Raw genomic sequence first — 16,766 nt, forward strand, 5'->3', positions numbered from 1 at the left:
TGTCGTACCATTTGGTTTTTACAGCGTTCTTGTAACAGAATATGCCTATTTGTCTGTTCAGAGGTCTTTTATGTCCCATGAATCTAATGTATGAAGCATTTTATATTTTAATGCAACTCATACAAGCAGATCTGAGGCCGCTTACCGTAAGGCTATTGTATTATAGTTTTATTCCAAACTCCTGACGTGAAATTTACGTAACCACCAACGCAACCCTCGAGTGGTGATTCACAGTGTTGTTTGAACCACCCAATCACTTGCTGTCATCGTTGGTTGTAGCAACATTAATTCGCTTTGAAAACAAATAGCATTGCCTGTTTTGACAGGTCTTTCCTAAATAATTGACTGTTAAGAGGCGAGGAGTACGCAAAAATGGAGAGGGTTACGGTGGGGCCGAGCTTGTGTAGCGAAAGTAGACAGCGAATTGACGAAGATGGTGCCAATATCTTCGAGTGGTGTGCTTCCCCTTGCTAAGCTTGCCATGGCTGGTCGAAAATTACAGCGGCGTGGAATGGAAGGTTAAAAATGCCGCTAGAACGGATGGTCACCAACGAATAATTGGCATAGTGTTGTCATTTACGTGCTAATAGTTCTCGATAGCATGATGCCGCCACTTATTTCTTTTATTTATTTTTTTTATTTTGCGAAAGGGATCGATGTTGGGCTAATGGGTGTTGCATTTCACCCCAAAAGTTTATATTGGCCTACCCAAAAATTGCAAGACGGCCCACCCCAAAATTTTATGTTCAATCACCCCAAAAGTAAGTTGGCCCACCCCCAAAAAATCAGTTGGGCCACCCATAAAATCCAAGTTGGTCCACCCCTAAATTTAACTTCGCCCACCACTACTAGGGCTTCCGCCTGCATTTTCTATGGAGCCCTATGCATTCCTATCGGTGTGCTTATATTTGATCCTATGCGTATTCTCTGTGATGCATTTTATTTTGAAGCGTTTCTTATCGCTTTTGAAGCTACCGATCATCTACATTTACAATATTATAACGATTAAATGTCGTAACTTTGCAAATTACGCATGTTTGTGGAGATACAAGACATTACGCTTTTTGCGTGACGCAATTTTCTAGGGTACTCGTCAAAGAATGTTTACACATTAAAAATACCCAGTTTTTAAAAATACCATTCAACAACGCAAGCGCTTGCTTGTAGGTGCAGATACAAGCCCTATACACGCGTTCTAGTGTGACAGGAGTCACGCGATGTGAGGTGCGCGCAGCGTAGCGTCGATATGTGCCCGCTCTGCATTGCAGTTGTCCATTATTGTACCAGATGGCACGACAAGTAGCAGTTGCATAGGCAGCCGTACAAGGTGGATAAGTTTTGAGAATGAAAAAAGACTAATAAGAAACAAATACAAAAATTCTCGAATTAAAAACACATATAGCATACCTGAATAAACTAAGCACGCTAGGTGACTATTTGTCACCGCCCCGTTTCAAAGGAGAGCCCACAAAATCATAATCAGCAGCAGCAATGCAACAGCATCAGGAGCATCGCATCATGCCACTTGAAACGCGATGCTTGATGCGCGTCACGTAGCCTCAATACATGGACACTTCGCATTGCAGTTGCACAATATTTCACCATCTGGCATGCCATGTAACAGTTGCATTACGCATTACGCGTAGTGGAGCTGCTGATGGAGATATAAAGCAACAACCGAGCACAAATTGTATACGAAGGCCTAACATGTGATGAAGCGGTGGAAATTCACCAAGCACTGAAACAAGGATGCCCTATGTCTCCATTGTTGTCCCCGATTTATGTTGAGTGCATAGGAAAAACACCGGAAAATAGAGAATTAAGGTTTGATTTATCGTACATGCGTAATGGCAAGTGGTGCAACAGAAGGTCCCTGGACTGATGTATGCGGACGATACAGGGTTACTAACGGACAATGCAAGAGATTTACACACACTTGCGATCTAGGATCTAAGTTTAGCACATAGAAATCCGGAACTATGATATTTAATGAAGCGACGAGGAATTACGTGGTGTCAATTGAACAGCCAGCCATACCTTTAGTCAAACAATATAAATACCTCGACATATACAGAAACGAATGAAAGACTTACTCAAGGACCCACCAATATAATCTGAAAATACAGGGAAGCAGCATGCAGAAATAATGAAATAGACAGCACTTTGAAGCCACAAGAAATATGCGGTGGTGCGTGGAATCTAGAAAGAAGTAATGGTACCAGCGCTAACATTCGCAAATGACGTTCGGTGCTTAAAATCGGATATATTGTCGGGGTTAGAAGTTAACCAAAGATGGGTAGGCCGGTTGGCTTTGAGAGCCCACGGTAAAACCACAAATGAGGCAGTGCAGGGAAACACGGACGGAGCCTCTTAAAATAAGAGAACTGCTGAGGAAAATTAGTTTTGAAGAAACACTCTGGAACATGGATCAAAATAAATGGGCGGCTAACGTCCACAAGTATCTCTACCTGAAAAGCATGGGCACAGAATGAAGCAAGAAGTCAAGTAAGTCGGCAACCAAGTACAAGGTAATTAAAGTGTAAATAGACAACCAGAAGTCATTAGAGAGAAATTGAGATAAACAAAGACAGTGAATTGGATACAAAGAATGGAAATAAGAAATATCATGGAGATTTAAAGGAATGAGAAAAAAATAAATTAGAAGAGAAAATCTGTACGCTAACACGAAGAGAAGTGCCTTGCGATCCGAGGCTTCAAGTGTTTGCCAAAGGGAAAAAACCTATCGGAGCGAATATTCGCAACTAGATGAGGCTTGTGTATGCTGCAGCAAGAATCTGGAGACCACTCAGCACATTTGTTCAGCAGTAGAGATAAGGATGACACGTTTTGAGCATTGTTGGAAAAAAAGCAGGGATGAGATTGCTTGATATGCTCGGGTCCGTTACAGGCATAGCTAGTGGTACAAGGTAGATAGGTGTTTAGGAAGAGAAAGAAGATTGGCAGTGCGGCGCGCACCTTGCTGGCTGCAATGTGCGCGCCGCGTAGCGTGGATACGTGCACACTTTGCATTGCAGTTGCATATTGTTTTACTATGTGGCACACCATGTAGCAGTTGCATAGGTAGTGGTACAAGGTAGATAAAGAAGTAGTGAGGAAGAAAAATGAGATTAAAGAGACGTATACAAAAATGTTAGAATGAAAAACAAGTACAGCATCCCTGATTAAGTCAATTCAACCAGGTGACTATTTGTAACCACCCCGTTTCAAAAGGGATGCCAATAGATTACATTAATCAGCGGCAACAGCATCAACAACAGCAGCAGGCCAGCATCCAGGATATTTTTTCGCGGGGGGGGGAGGGGTCTAACCTAAGGTAACAAATGGAGGGAGCGGGTACGTTTACTATTGTACAAACGTGAATAACGCCCACCGTTCTCCATAAAGGGGCGTAAGCTCGCAAAAAAGAAATAAATTAAGGGGTATCTGAGACGTACGCCTGTGAGATACACCTCTCCTTTACTTGGCAAACAAAGAACCACATAAGGTGGACTCGCGCAGGAAAGAAACGCAGGAACGATACTGCCAAGAAAAAGTAAACAAGTGAATGTATAAAATAGATTTCTAGTACGGTGTTGTTTATTTAGCTCTGGAAGAATGATAGAGAAATATATATTTGCCGTACAATCACAGTTCTTTTGGAACCCTCGTTTAATCGTCTACCAATTAAGTGCCGAAACCGACTCGTATTGTTATTTGGGAAGTTTCGTAACGATGGCTGGCCGCGAGTCCCATCCAATCATGTATAGCACAGAACGCTGCCGTGCTAGACGTACTGCGCCAACCGCAGAAGGCTAGAAAAACACTCACATAATCAAATCAGAGAAGTGCCTACGTCGGACGGCTCGACTGGTATATCTAAAAGCGTCATTAAAACACACGGAATCATTCTCCACTTCCAGCTGCGTTTTCTCTACTTCCCTCTAAAATAAAAAGATTTTGATCCATAAATATTTTCACAAACAACCGCTAAATTTGTTAATTTTTGCTTTTCCTTCCTGATTGGCTGTTGCCTCGGCTCTCTCCCTTAGCAGATCGCTTAATTTCTCAACTCCTTGCGACTCTTGTTTCGCGTTGCCAATTTTGCACGAAAAGTGCTGTAGATTTAGTAGAAAACCAGACGAGGTAACGTGTGACATTCATATTGCTTATGGGTTTAACGGTTATTGCAGGGTTTGATGATGGACGCTGTTTCGCATTATTTTATTCCTCATCAAACCCATATCACGGTTTTGGAGGATCTGCCCTCGTCGCGCGAGCCATCAGTTGAGGAGGTAATGAAGCAAAAAGAAAAGGTAAAGGCGACTGGCGTTTTCTCCGGCTGCAACTCGTTCATTGATAATACATACCAGCTGACTCCACACTGAACCCCTTTCCATGTCCCAGGATCAGTCTAAACAAAGAAGATAGAACTAACGAAGAAACAGCAATGGGCGTGATCATTGAAATTGACGGTGACAACTGAACGCATCTCGAGTTAATCGCGTGGGCTGCATCACTGAAGTACGGCATCATGACTCTAACGAGCGTCGACAGTGAGCGCTTTGGGTGTTTCAGCGCACCGGAGGCTCCTACACGGTGTAGCCTGGTGTAGGCGGTGTGGGCTAAGAAAACTAAGAAAATTGCTGCGCTACGCATCGAATCAAACATAGAAATATTGAGAAAGCTGAAAACTTGCCGCGATTTTTTAGCTGCCAGAATATTAATCTGTTTTACGGCCTCAGTTCCGTATCCTTCCCCTTGACCGGATCAGCGATCACTTCCACGGCTCGGCCATAATAATACCCCAACAGCAGCCCAGTGTTGACCGTCCAATACTTGTCAAGTCTCAAGATTGATTTGGCGGCGCTTTAGGAATATGACTGAGGAGTGTTGGTGTAGCCGGAATGCCCCTTAACTTCTAGGGAAAGCCCCCCCCCCCCCCTTCCCGGTACGTGCCTGATCGGCAGCATTGCATCGGACCATTTGTCACGCGACGTGAGATGCGCGCTGCACAGCGTCCGTGCATGCAAACGCAAACTTTGCAATGCAGTTGCGTCTTATTCCACCGGGTGTCAGGTAGATACACTGTATTGTGCCACGTGTCGAGGGATGTGACATGTGCCCCTCGTAGTCTCGAGGCCTGTGTTTACTCTTGGGTACACGTTAAGGTACTTGCTCGCAAGGTACAAACCGCTGCTAAAGAAGTAAATGGTAGAGCTACAAGCGTGGCTGGAGCCAGGCAACGTCGGGCTCAGCAGACCACTGTGCTGAGAGCAGCCGAAGCCGCAGCTCGCCGTTGCCGGCAGGGGGACAGTACAGTTCATTCTAGACAAAACGACGGAAAGAGACTTTGCCGCGAACCTGCAAAAATTGCGTGCTGCTGAAAATTGAGCTCCTATGGAGCCGCTTCTTTAAGTTATGCTGTTACCGTTCTGCGTGGGCCGCACCATCGTGTGAGTTTTTTGTTTCATCCCTAATATTCTTGTGCATTTTCTTTTGTGACTTGTTCACTGGTGAAACTTGACATTGACTTTAGGTTTCAGGCGCTTACTAAGCAGATGGACGAAAATAAATATCCTACCTTTTGGCACACATTCGCTCCGGCACGATAAATGCGAACAGCGGCAGACAATTTGCACTATGGGTGGATATTTGGCATCTGCCCCAAAACCATGTTGTCTGGCTTTATTTCAGGTCCGCAATCTGGTATGTGGGAACAGTTAAACTAGTTCCTATGGTTCTTCTCAGTGTTTACGGTGAGAGTACTGGCATTTTTATATTGTTTTTTAAGTATAAGTAATTAATAATATCGTAGTAACCAGTGACCAAGTGCAATTTCTCATGCTTCGCAAAAATATATGTCTGGTGTACATACTCTAAGAATCTGGCTCAACATAGCTACTTGTAATAACTTATTGAATAATATCATTTCGGAAACAGCTGGCTCTTAAAACACATACGTCAACAGCGCTTTGCGGAGGCACTTAATCACGTTCATCAGAAATATCATAGGCAGTGTTCCAAAAGAGAGAAAGCAACCTCGGTGCATTTTTAGAAGTGATATTATTATGTAGGGGTTTTGATGCCCTCCTAACACAGCTAGATGACTCACTTAGTTTATATTTAGAGAAACTGATAAGGATCTTATAGGCGATATGCAGGGAAATTTCTAAGTATGTGAGTTATTTATGGGCTAGGTTACAGGCGACTTCAGGTGATACATGAAGCCACTGTTATTGCGTGACAACGTAGGGCATGCCTTCGCAGCCTAGCGTCTAAAACGTAGTAGTATAATGACTGATATTAAGTAAGCTTACGGAACTATTTGACCTAGTCAACGCCATCATGCTGGTTTTCGAACCCCTACAAAGTCAGCAGGCTTGTATTCGCAAAGCGTCGGCGCAGAATGTTGTGCTGGGTGTGGATTCGGCATTAGTTCATGACACCTGATGTGGTTGCGTAGTGGATTTGGCGTTCTGCTGCTTAACTCGAAGGCGGGGGAACAAGTCCCAGCCACATTTCGAATACGGGGAATTGCAAAGAAACGTGTGCACCGTGCACTGAGTGTCTGTTAAACAACCCCAGATTGTCCAAATGTATCCGGAGTCCGCCACTATGGCATGCCTCATAACATTGTGATTTTGGCGCTCAAAACGTTAGAAATTGTTTTCTGTCTTTACTGATTGACGCGCATAACCAGAAACTTGGGACATTTCGTTGAGTTTCTTTTTTCAGCCACCACGTGGCGTAACGACCTTAAGAAATTCGAAATTCCCGCTGTGACGCATGCCATGACGCATAACTGAAGAAAACACAATAAAAAGAAGCACACCCTAAGACCGTCGCTTCACCTCCGAACTTATAAACGAGTGCGCTTATATATCAGCGTTATCTCGAAGCCGGCCAGCTATTTGCTCTACTGACAATGAATCGGCGGTTTTGCTAGACACCAGGCCAGAAAGCTCGTCGGCATTCCAGAGAGATCTCACCGCTCTCGCGAAGCTTTCGTCAAATAATTTTTTTTCTTGAGCGGGCTTTTTATTTGTACACCACTGTGGCCTCGGTCTTGCGTATACGTCAGGGTTCTGTTACATGGGTTTTCTATAGAGCTCGGGCCCATCTTCGATGCCGGATACTCAAATACATGTAAAACGCAGGAATGATTTTATGAGAAAACCGCTGAACTGATTTGAATGAAATTTGTTGCATTTTAGAGAGAAGGGTAAATTGCAGAGACTGCAGCAAATATAATTTTTCTTTAGATAGTGTAATGTTTTACAAGAATTTCAGGACGTTCGTAAATTTGGAAAAAGAAATAGAAGCATGAAGTTTAAAAATCCGCAACTCAGCCTTTAAAAGCAAATATGTCCTTTCTATAAACTGCACCCGTTGGAACCTGAAAAGCGAACAATTGTTTTTGCTATGCCTTAAAACTTACGTGAATTTATTATAATGTTTGGAAGGGTTTTGCAAACACAAAATTCACACCTTAGTGGCATATTTCAGGATGGTGTATGATATATGATTGCTGTCCGCTTTGGATGTATTATTAGGTACAGTTTACGGAATTCCGATATCGTTTTTAGCTGCTGAGGTTTATAGTTCCATACGTCGTTTTCTTTTAGGAAATATTGCATTTCTTTAAAGTTTTACGTAAAAAATGTATACAGCCTAAATAAAATATCCCTTTCTGAAATCACTATACTTTATCTTTTTTATAAATTCAACAGAACTCATCAGATTTGGTGCAGTGGTTGCTGTGTGAAACTATTGTCGATTTCCCATGCATTTCGATAGGAGCCCCCAAGCCGAATGTTCCCCTAACTTTCGAGCTTGAATAATATACTTGTTGGTAAGATATGTTGTAAGCGTGCGATCGCGGCCTAATGAGCTACAGCACCGGCATACTGGGCTCAACGGCAGATGATATGTTTGTTAAGTGGCTTGGGAAGGAATAGGAGAAAAGAAAGGGAGAAGGCAGGCCTGTTATCCAGAAGCGTGTCTGGTTGGCTAAAAATGACTATATGCTGTGGTCGTCATACCACCTTACGTTTCATCAGCTTAATTTTTATTTCATTCCGCTATTATTGTGCTATCGTCAATCAATCGAGATTAGGCCACCGTCGTCATGGCATTGTAGTTGCGTCATAATTATTTATCGCCATCAGGTCAGAATTATCGCCATCAGGTCAGAATCATCTCATCGTCATCATGCCGTCGTCCTTATATACCTTCGTCGTTCTATCGACATCATTCCTTCTTCGTAATTTCGTCGTCGTGACTGCATGCACCGTCGGTCTGCGGTCCTTGTTCTACCATCGTGAGATAACCTTGGCGTGCTATGGTCATACCAAAGCAGGTCAATCAGGGAGATAGTGTATGGCCTCATATAGCCGAATCACATGAAACATCAGGAGAAACATTACGGATTCTAAATAAAGGTGTCTTAGCTAACACGGTGTGTCGCTTCTTGTTCGCTAGATTGTGTGAATGTTAATCGCATTATCTTAGATAGTAATCTTAACATGGGTTCTGCAGGAATTCTATCGCCCTCGCGACACTAACGAACTCTTGTCCACATTGTTTCCAGCCTATTAACACCTCGAATTCCTAGAGGTGATCGTGCTCAGGCATGTTACGGACGACCCGAAGTTTGACGGATGTAGCGGTATGATTTCGACAACGGCGCCGCCAATCGACAAGGGGAAACACATTTGGATGGGTGGGAATAGCGGCGAAAGGCACACTTCAAGAGTTGCTAGACATCACAGACTCGAATCAAACTAACAAATAGTTAGAAATATATATGTATTGCAGTCGCGTTAAAGAAATTGAAAACTATTGGATTGGTCTGAGAGTCGCTGCAAAAACATTCACTAGACTGTCTCAGGTATCCAAGCTATCCTTAACGGGAATCAATGAAATGAGTTTCGGTAGAGCTCGTTACATTCTTCAAGAGCGGAAAACGTGCCTAGAGGCAGAGTCGGCTGCAATATTTTGTTGCTGCAGAAAAATATGTAGATTTTCGGCGCGATCATTTTACTGGAAAAACAAAAATTAGATAAGTTTTCAAGAAGTTCTTAGAGTACATAGATAAAATTGTAGCAAATAACTTCTGAAAAGATCATTTGCATCTTTTTTGTGTCTTAAGGCATACGGCAACTCACTACTGGTTTCCATTATTTTTCTTCGTTATATTTTCAAGCGAGTTGAATATTCTGCCGTAGTTTATTGCAAAATCAGCCCAACTAAATAAATTGAGACTTTCAAGTGTCCATTGTTCATAGACAAATGTTTAAGTCTACGCGGATGCTTCGAAATTTGTCAACATTGGTGAGAGGCATGTGAAAACAAAACAGTAGTGCAGAACATTTTATTTTCTCAGTAAAGTTTTTATTTTGAATGCTATTCAGACTAGTTAATTGGCTCAACCCTCGTGTTCACTACCTTGTATATGTTTTTTGTAGAACTAGAAGCGTTGTCTGCGAATTTACGTGAATAAATAAGCAGGTCATATTTTCATCTGAGGGAGAAAAAAAAAACAAAAAAAGCCTACCTTGTACACAAGTAGACAGAGTCCAAATTTGCGTGTATTTCAAAACAAGGATGCCTAAATTGTTGACTGCAAAAGTGGCATTATTATAATGAAGCCGAATGAAGCAATAAAAATGACATGCTCCGTGTGAAAATATGATGAGCGTTAGTTAGCCTTGCGGGTCACCCAATTTCTGCTTAATTAAAAAAAAGCTTCTAGTGACCGTGTATTATGGTATTTCTGAAAGCCAGTAGACCAGCGTATATAAATTTACATTCGCGCCAAAATTATTGGCTCGAGTTCCATCACTGTATGTACATCCGAATGATTTATGACATTCAAATGCGAGATGAAATGGCTGGCCACGGCGTGTACGGTAGTGTTCACCTATGCCTTTGCTATAGTATATTGCCGCACACTTTAAAGCACGAGCATGGTGATAAACCGATGTTCTTTTCTGCCACATCATCCCTAAATGAAAGCAGGAGTTCTGCCACTCCACTCCCGGTGGTTGTTGACAGCCTGATCCCTCCCTATTTTCCTAACTGTCCATTGTATGGCGTGTTTTCATACCAAATATTCACATAATAATCTGTGCGTGTACGGCTAGCAATGAAACGTTTATTTCTCTCACAGTTAAATTATCAAGTACCCAGCAAGAAGGGATGCAGGGCAAAAACGGCCGTTGATCACATGACACAATCTTCACAATAATTGAGAACTCGAGCTATCTTAGTATAGGCAAAAGGGCTAATGGGTCGAACAGAACCGGGCCGGCCAACGTATGTTACTTTCGGGCTCGGGACAGGCCCGGACCTGAAAAACCGGCACGTGCAGTGCTTTACTTCGGATAGTCTGATGAGCAGATTCCCATATGATTATGAAAGATTGAGTAAAACAGATTAAGGCATAACCTGCTTCCCTATTTAAGCAAAAAAATTCCGTCAAGTTCATTTTCCTTCTTACACTCAGAAAGCGATTGTATCTCCCCAGGACGAACAGTGTCGCGACGGATTGGACTTATTCTAGTGCATTAATATGCAAAAAAATTTAATTCTTGCAATGTACGTGCCAAAACCACGATCTGGTTATGAGGCACGCCGTAGTATGGTACTCCGGATTAATTTAGACCACCTGGGGTTCTTTAACGTGCACTCAATGCTGCGTTGATATGCACATCCCAAAAAGGGATCCCACACAGGGCAAGCCTACTCCAAAATTGGTAAAAATTGTTTCGCACGCTGCTTCTTTTACGTTAATACGTGTTTGAAACTTTGTTGCAAGAAGTGAAAGGCACGCCCTGCATTCCTAACTACGGTATTAACATATTTTGACGAAGAGCCATCCTCTGACAGCATAAGACCTAAATATTTCACTGATGAATATTTTTTTATTTCTTACAACACACTCCGATGTTATCACTCTTGGCAATCTCTCATCGCGTTTTCGAGAAGCGTGAGTACTGAAAGAATGTATATATTCTTGTGGGGCCACAAAAGACGTCACAAACTTGTCCCACTAGGATTCATTGCACACCAAACTAACTTTGTCACCACGGCGGAGCTGCTTATCGCTAACTATGTCGCAGCGCCCTGTGCGGCCTGCGTGCCTCAAAAGTACCCTCCGAAATTTACGAAATTACTTTTCAGTAATGTCTGGCGTCAGAGAAAGCCGACACAAACTTCTCCTAATAAGACGCACTACACTACGCACAAAGACCAAGCTTACACTGATCCCCTTAAAGTCGGCTTTACTTTTAAACACAAATGTATTGCTGGGAACACGTTTTTACAGCAACAACTTGCGCCGTCCTATATCTGAATGTGAAAGCCCAGGACCTTTTTTAATTAGTTTAATAATTCTTTGATGTGGCCCCGAGGCGCGCGCGTGTCCAATATTTAGAAAGGCTCGGTTTTAAACATTTCCCTCAATGTGGCCTTGAACCAAGTACAGCGAAGCACCATCAGAATTGGGGGACGCTCAAGCTTCGCCTTTAGGAGTGGAACACGATACCATTCAAAGATCCCTGGCTGCTTATCAGGCTTCTTTCTCGTATATTAAAATGACAATCCGCCTCAATCACGAATGTAGGTTGTGGTTAAGTTGTACTTTACGATTTTTCAGGACTTTGATAAATTCAATTTTTGTTCACTAATGTATTGAGCCGCGCGGAGGGCCTGTGTGGTCGGGTTGGTTCGGGATGATGTGGTTCGGCATGAATATTTCCGCCAGACGTGATGCTTGACACCGAAGCCGATGCCGCATTTACTGTAACACGGGGCCAACGCTGTCGCGCTAAAAAGGTGCCGCCTGCCACATCAGGCGGGCTCCAATGGGAGAGAGGGTCCCAACCGTAGTTTTATTCTAGGCCGCTTCACTGGCCCGAACAGCGCTACTTGCGGGGGATGGGACACGTTGGCTTCCACGGGCGACGACCTTCCCAGCGTGTTCCTCACGCTTTTCCTACACCATTCCCAGACAACAGTCCTTGACCGGTGGCGCCACGGCGTCACGCCCTTTTCAATGCACGCAGTAGGCCACACCTTTTTTCATTATTCAGCAGCCGTGCTTCAGTATCCTTACGAGTGCACAAAAGAACTGAGTCTGTTTTACTTTCAGATCCCAATGGTGGATCTGCGGGATCAATAACTGTACGTCTGATGGCAATAAAACGGAAATCGGTGTGATTGAATAAAAATCTATGAGAGGATAGGTTTGCGCCGAAAGATTTAAGAGATCCCAACCTTACTATACCAGGGAGAGTTGCTGTCGTGGCGTTCTCTGTATTCGTAAACTTTCTTAATCTTGCGAAGTAGCTTTCGCTTATCATTCGCTGAAACATGTCGTCGCCTTGTTGTTCCATTGGCAAATAAGGAGGCGCGGATAACGGACATTCAAATTGAGTTTGTTTTAGTGCTCAGTTGTTGAATGCGCTGATGCCAAATTACTGGAATCTCGCACAGTAGTATATGAGTTGCACTGAACAATCCTTGCAATTAGCGAGACGTGTTGATCAAGTACGGCGTCGTGTAACATGCCGTACAGGTAAGGCAAAATTTACGGTAGGTAAAATTATCGCGACGTTTTCTATTTCCGTAAATGCATGAATTCATATTTTTATCACTGGTAGTCGGCAATAATATGTGTTAAAAATAGGGCTACTATTGCCACCTTACTCCTCCAGGCGGGTTTGTAGTACGAATTGCGTATTATTACTTTTGTTAGTGGTGACTAGCTAATACAGTCGCTCTTTTATCTATTCTGAAGCTATTTTGAAGAATTTCTCACCTGGGCCGAAGACGAAGTGAACTGAGTGAGCGCAGCTTCTTGCCTTGCTGCGATGATTTCCTCATCATCATCATCCTCATCACCAGTCTATATTTATGTCCGCTGCAGGATGTAGGCATCTCCTTGCGATCTCCATTACCCCTGTCTTCCGCTAGCTGATTTGAACTTGCGCCCGCAAATTTCCTAACTTCATCACCCCGCCTAGTTTTCTGCCGTCCTCGACTGCGCTTCCCTTCTCTTGGTATCCATGCATTCTGTAACTCTAATGGTCCACTGGTTATCCATCCTACGCATTATACGGGCTGCCCAGCTCAATTTTTTGGAAGTAACGTCAAGCAGAATATCGACTATCCCCGTTTACTTTCTGAAGCACATCCCTGTCTTCCTGTCTCTCATCGTTAGGCCTAACACTCTTCGTTCCATCGCGCTTAGTGCGGTCCTTAACGTGTTTTCGAGCTTTTGTATTACGCTCCAAGTTTCTGCTTCATATGTTAGTACCGGTAGAATGCAATGATCGTACACTTTTCTTTTCAACGATAGTGGTAAGCTCCCAGTCAGGATTTGGCAATGCCTGCCGTATGCGCTCCAACCCAATTTTATTCTTGTGTAAATTTACTTTTCATGCTCAAGGTCCCTTGTGAGTAAATGACCTAGATAATTAATTAAGCGTACTCCATTGCAGAGTCTAGAGGCTGACTGGCGATCCTGAATCTTTGTTCCCTTGGCAGGCTATTGAACATTAACTTTGTCGTCTGTATATTAATCTTGCACCCCACTATTACAGTTTCTTGGTTAAAGTCCTCAATAATTTGTTGTAATTCGTCCCCATTGTTGCTCGTGGTGTGGAGCAGAGGTAGAACACCCAGCTTCTAATCTGAAGATCCTAAGCTTGAATCCTCCTCCAGTCCAGCACATTTTCAGGCATGGAGTGTCGCTTGACACCGTCAAAAATTATATTGCGGAGACCTAGTGGGCCTATACTAGTCCAGGAGCAACAAAATTAGGAAGGCCGCGCTGCGCTGCTGAGCACGAGATCAAGAGATCGAATCTCGGCCGCGGCAGCCGCATTTCGTTGGAGGCGAAATGCAAAAACGCCCTTGTGCTTGCGTTGTAGTGCACGTTAAGGAACCCCAGATGGTCAAAATTAATGCGGAGCCCTCCACTACGGTGTGCCTCATAATCAGAACTGGTTCTGGCACGTAAAACTCCAGAACGAAGAAAAAGAAAATTAGGAAGGCCCACTAAGTTTCAATGAAGTCACTCCCTCAGCTAACCAGGAATTTGCCTCCATGGTGCAGTATTCGGCCACTACCTCCCTCATGCTCCTACAATGAACTCATGACCCTCTGTCCCCAGTGACTGCGGAGCACCTGACCAAGGCGGCGGTTAGACCTGCGACGTGGCAGGTGGTGCTAAGAATTTCTGGGTCCGTACAGGCCGCCACTAGAAACTGAACCTGGCAACGTTCAACACGCGCACCCTCTCCAGTGAGACTATCTTAGAAGAGCTAATTGAGAAATTGTCAGGCATTGCCTGGGATATTGGTCTTGGTGAGGTAAAAAGAACTGGTGAGGCTTATACAGTGCTGACTAACGGCCAGGACCTCGGTTACAGAGGTATTCTACATATGAAAAAATTTAGGGTACAATATATGCAGTCCATAAGGTCACAGCAGACAACATTGATGAATTGTAGAGCAATAATGATAGGGTAGCAGTCGTCTTAATAAAGCTGATAGGGGGTATAGTATTACGGTAGAACAAGCTTACGCCCCAACCACCATTCCCGATAATGAAGAAATAGAGCAGTTTTATGAACATGTTGAATTAGCAATGAGAAAGTTGCAAACTCAGTATACTGCAGTCATGGGCGACTTCAATGCAAAAGTGGGGGAAATCGTAGGCTGGTGAGGAGCAATTGGCAACTGTGGCATGGATTCTAGGAACACTGGAGGAGTGATGTTGGTAAAATTTGCTGAAAGGACTAGGCTCTGATTAATGAATACCTGCTTCAGGAAGCGCAGCAACATTAAATGGCCCTGGGAAAGCTCACAAATGGAAAAACAAGGAAAGAAATAGATTTCATGCTCTCTGCCGATCCCAGCGTACTGCAGGATGTAGAAGTGTTAGGTAGGGTAAAATGTAGTGACCATAGGTTGGTGAGGTCTAGGAAATATCTCAATTTGAATTGAGAAAGAATAAAATTAGTGCAGAGGAAACCGGCCGACCTCGCCGCAATACGGGTAAAAGCATACCAATTCAGGCAGGTGCTCGCCAACAAACATGCAGATTTAGAACATGAAGATGAAGGCAACATAGAAGTAATGAATGAAACCGTAATCAGGCTGATCTCAAAAGCAGCAATTGAAGTGGGAGATAAGGCACTAAGGAAACCAGTAGGTAAGCTCTCCCAAGTAACAAAGGACCTGAGAGAGAAACGGCAAACGTGAAAGTGTCAAACTCAAGAGATCAGATAGAATTCGCCGAACTGTGAAAACTTATCAACAAGAAGAAACTAAGGCATATCGAAATTATAACGTGAAAAAGGTTGAGGAAGCAGTAAAATAAGGACGCAGCATGAAATCACTGCGAAGAAAACTTGCCATAGGACAAGGTAAGATGTATGCACTGAATGATAAGCAGGGTAAAATCAGGAATTTCGATGACATAGCAAAAGCAGCGGAAGAATTCTATACTACAATTGCCAGAGCAGCCAAGCTTTCATTCGAAGTAGTGATGAACAGGATACAGAGGCTCCTTCTATAACTAAAGATGAAGTTAGAAGGGCCTTGGAAGACATGACCAGGGGAAAAGCTAATCGAGAAGATAGAATAACAGTCGATTTAATCAAACATGGAAGAGATATTTTGCTTGATATGCTTGCGGCTCTTTAAACACAATGCCTCAAGAATTAAAGTGCATAATAGAGCTCGAAGATCGCCAAAATTATAGTAATTTTTCATAATGGAGGCTTAATTGTGCTTCTCGGGCGAGAAACCCTTTGCTCCAACTCCCACCTCGACCCGGGATTCACAGACGTGAGGCATCGCTTCAATACCGGCTGTGGTTGGGAGTGCCTTTCACGAAGAGGTGCTGTGCATCGATTCGAATGACTGAAAGCGCTGCGTGCGACGTCTGCGGCAGCGAAGAGAACATCGAACATTTATTGTGTCCCTGCGATCGATTTCAGTCGGAAAGACAAACATTATCGAACGTATTGCGATGAGTGGACGATCAGCCTTTGTCGGTGCGGGCTCTACTTGAAGACCGTCCGTATCGCTCGTCGTCCCACAAAGCTGTGAAGGCACTGTTGTCTTTCTTGAGGGCGACTGGGCAGTGTGAACGCCTTAATTCCTCAGGTCCTCCGTGTGCTTGTGCGAGCTCACCGTATGCTTCCTCCTCCTCCTCCCTCTACCTCATCTTTCTATTCCCTCTTTCCCGTTCCCCACAGTAGGGTATCCAACCCGACGCATTTCTGGTTAACATCCCTGCCTTCTCTCTTTCTCTTCTCCTTCTTGGACAAGAAGCCATCCGAGGCGATGACAGACAGCACGCCGTCAATTGCGCCGAGCACGCCTTTTCGCACTGCGTCCCCCAGTGGTGTAGTCTAAGGCTCGCCACGTCGACATGGCGATGTCAACTTGCTGTTTCTCCAACAACGGGCCAATGGATTCAGTCAATGACTACACCAACGTGGATAGCAAGCAACTTAAGAGGAAATACCGAAAGACAACCAAAGACGTTAGTGAGCAGGGCCCCAATGGAGCGCCTACTCCGATATACAGGACTGCTTCTGTGCCTCTCGAATTCTTTGAGAATTTAAATTCCGTACACCAACAGATTCTCAACTCCTACTTTAGTAACGTCCCTCCGAAAAGAATTAACGAAGTTCGTTTCAACACCAAGAAAGACATAGTCACACTGGAAGTAGTCAACCAAACTGC

The 16,766-nt window shown here is 43.8% G+C and overlaps 1 protein-coding gene across 3 annotated transcripts in view; it reads left to right on the forward strand.

The window, feature by feature from the left end:
• Positions 1 to 16,766, forward strand: part of LOC125945981 (uncharacterized) — a 526,632-nt gene that overhangs the window by 482,048 nt on the left and 27,818 nt on the right. For 2 of the 3 annotated variants that reach the window (XM_049668439.1, XM_049668438.1), the window contains exon 6: positions 5,695 to 5,756. The exons of the other annotated variant lie outside the window; for it this stretch is intronic. In XM_049668439.1, the coding sequence (XP_049524396.1) occupies positions 5,695 to 5,756 (62 nt within the window). The remainder of the gene's footprint in view (positions 1 to 5,694; positions 5,757 to 16,766) is intronic. 3 annotated transcript variants of the gene reach the window in all.

The sequence above is a fragment of the Dermacentor silvarum genome, chromosome 5 (genome assembly GCF_013339745.2).
Source record: "Dermacentor silvarum isolate Dsil-2018 chromosome 5, BIME_Dsil_1.4, whole genome shotgun sequence".
NCBI classification, from domain to species: domain Eukaryota; kingdom Metazoa; phylum Arthropoda; class Arachnida; order Ixodida; family Ixodidae; genus Dermacentor; species Dermacentor silvarum.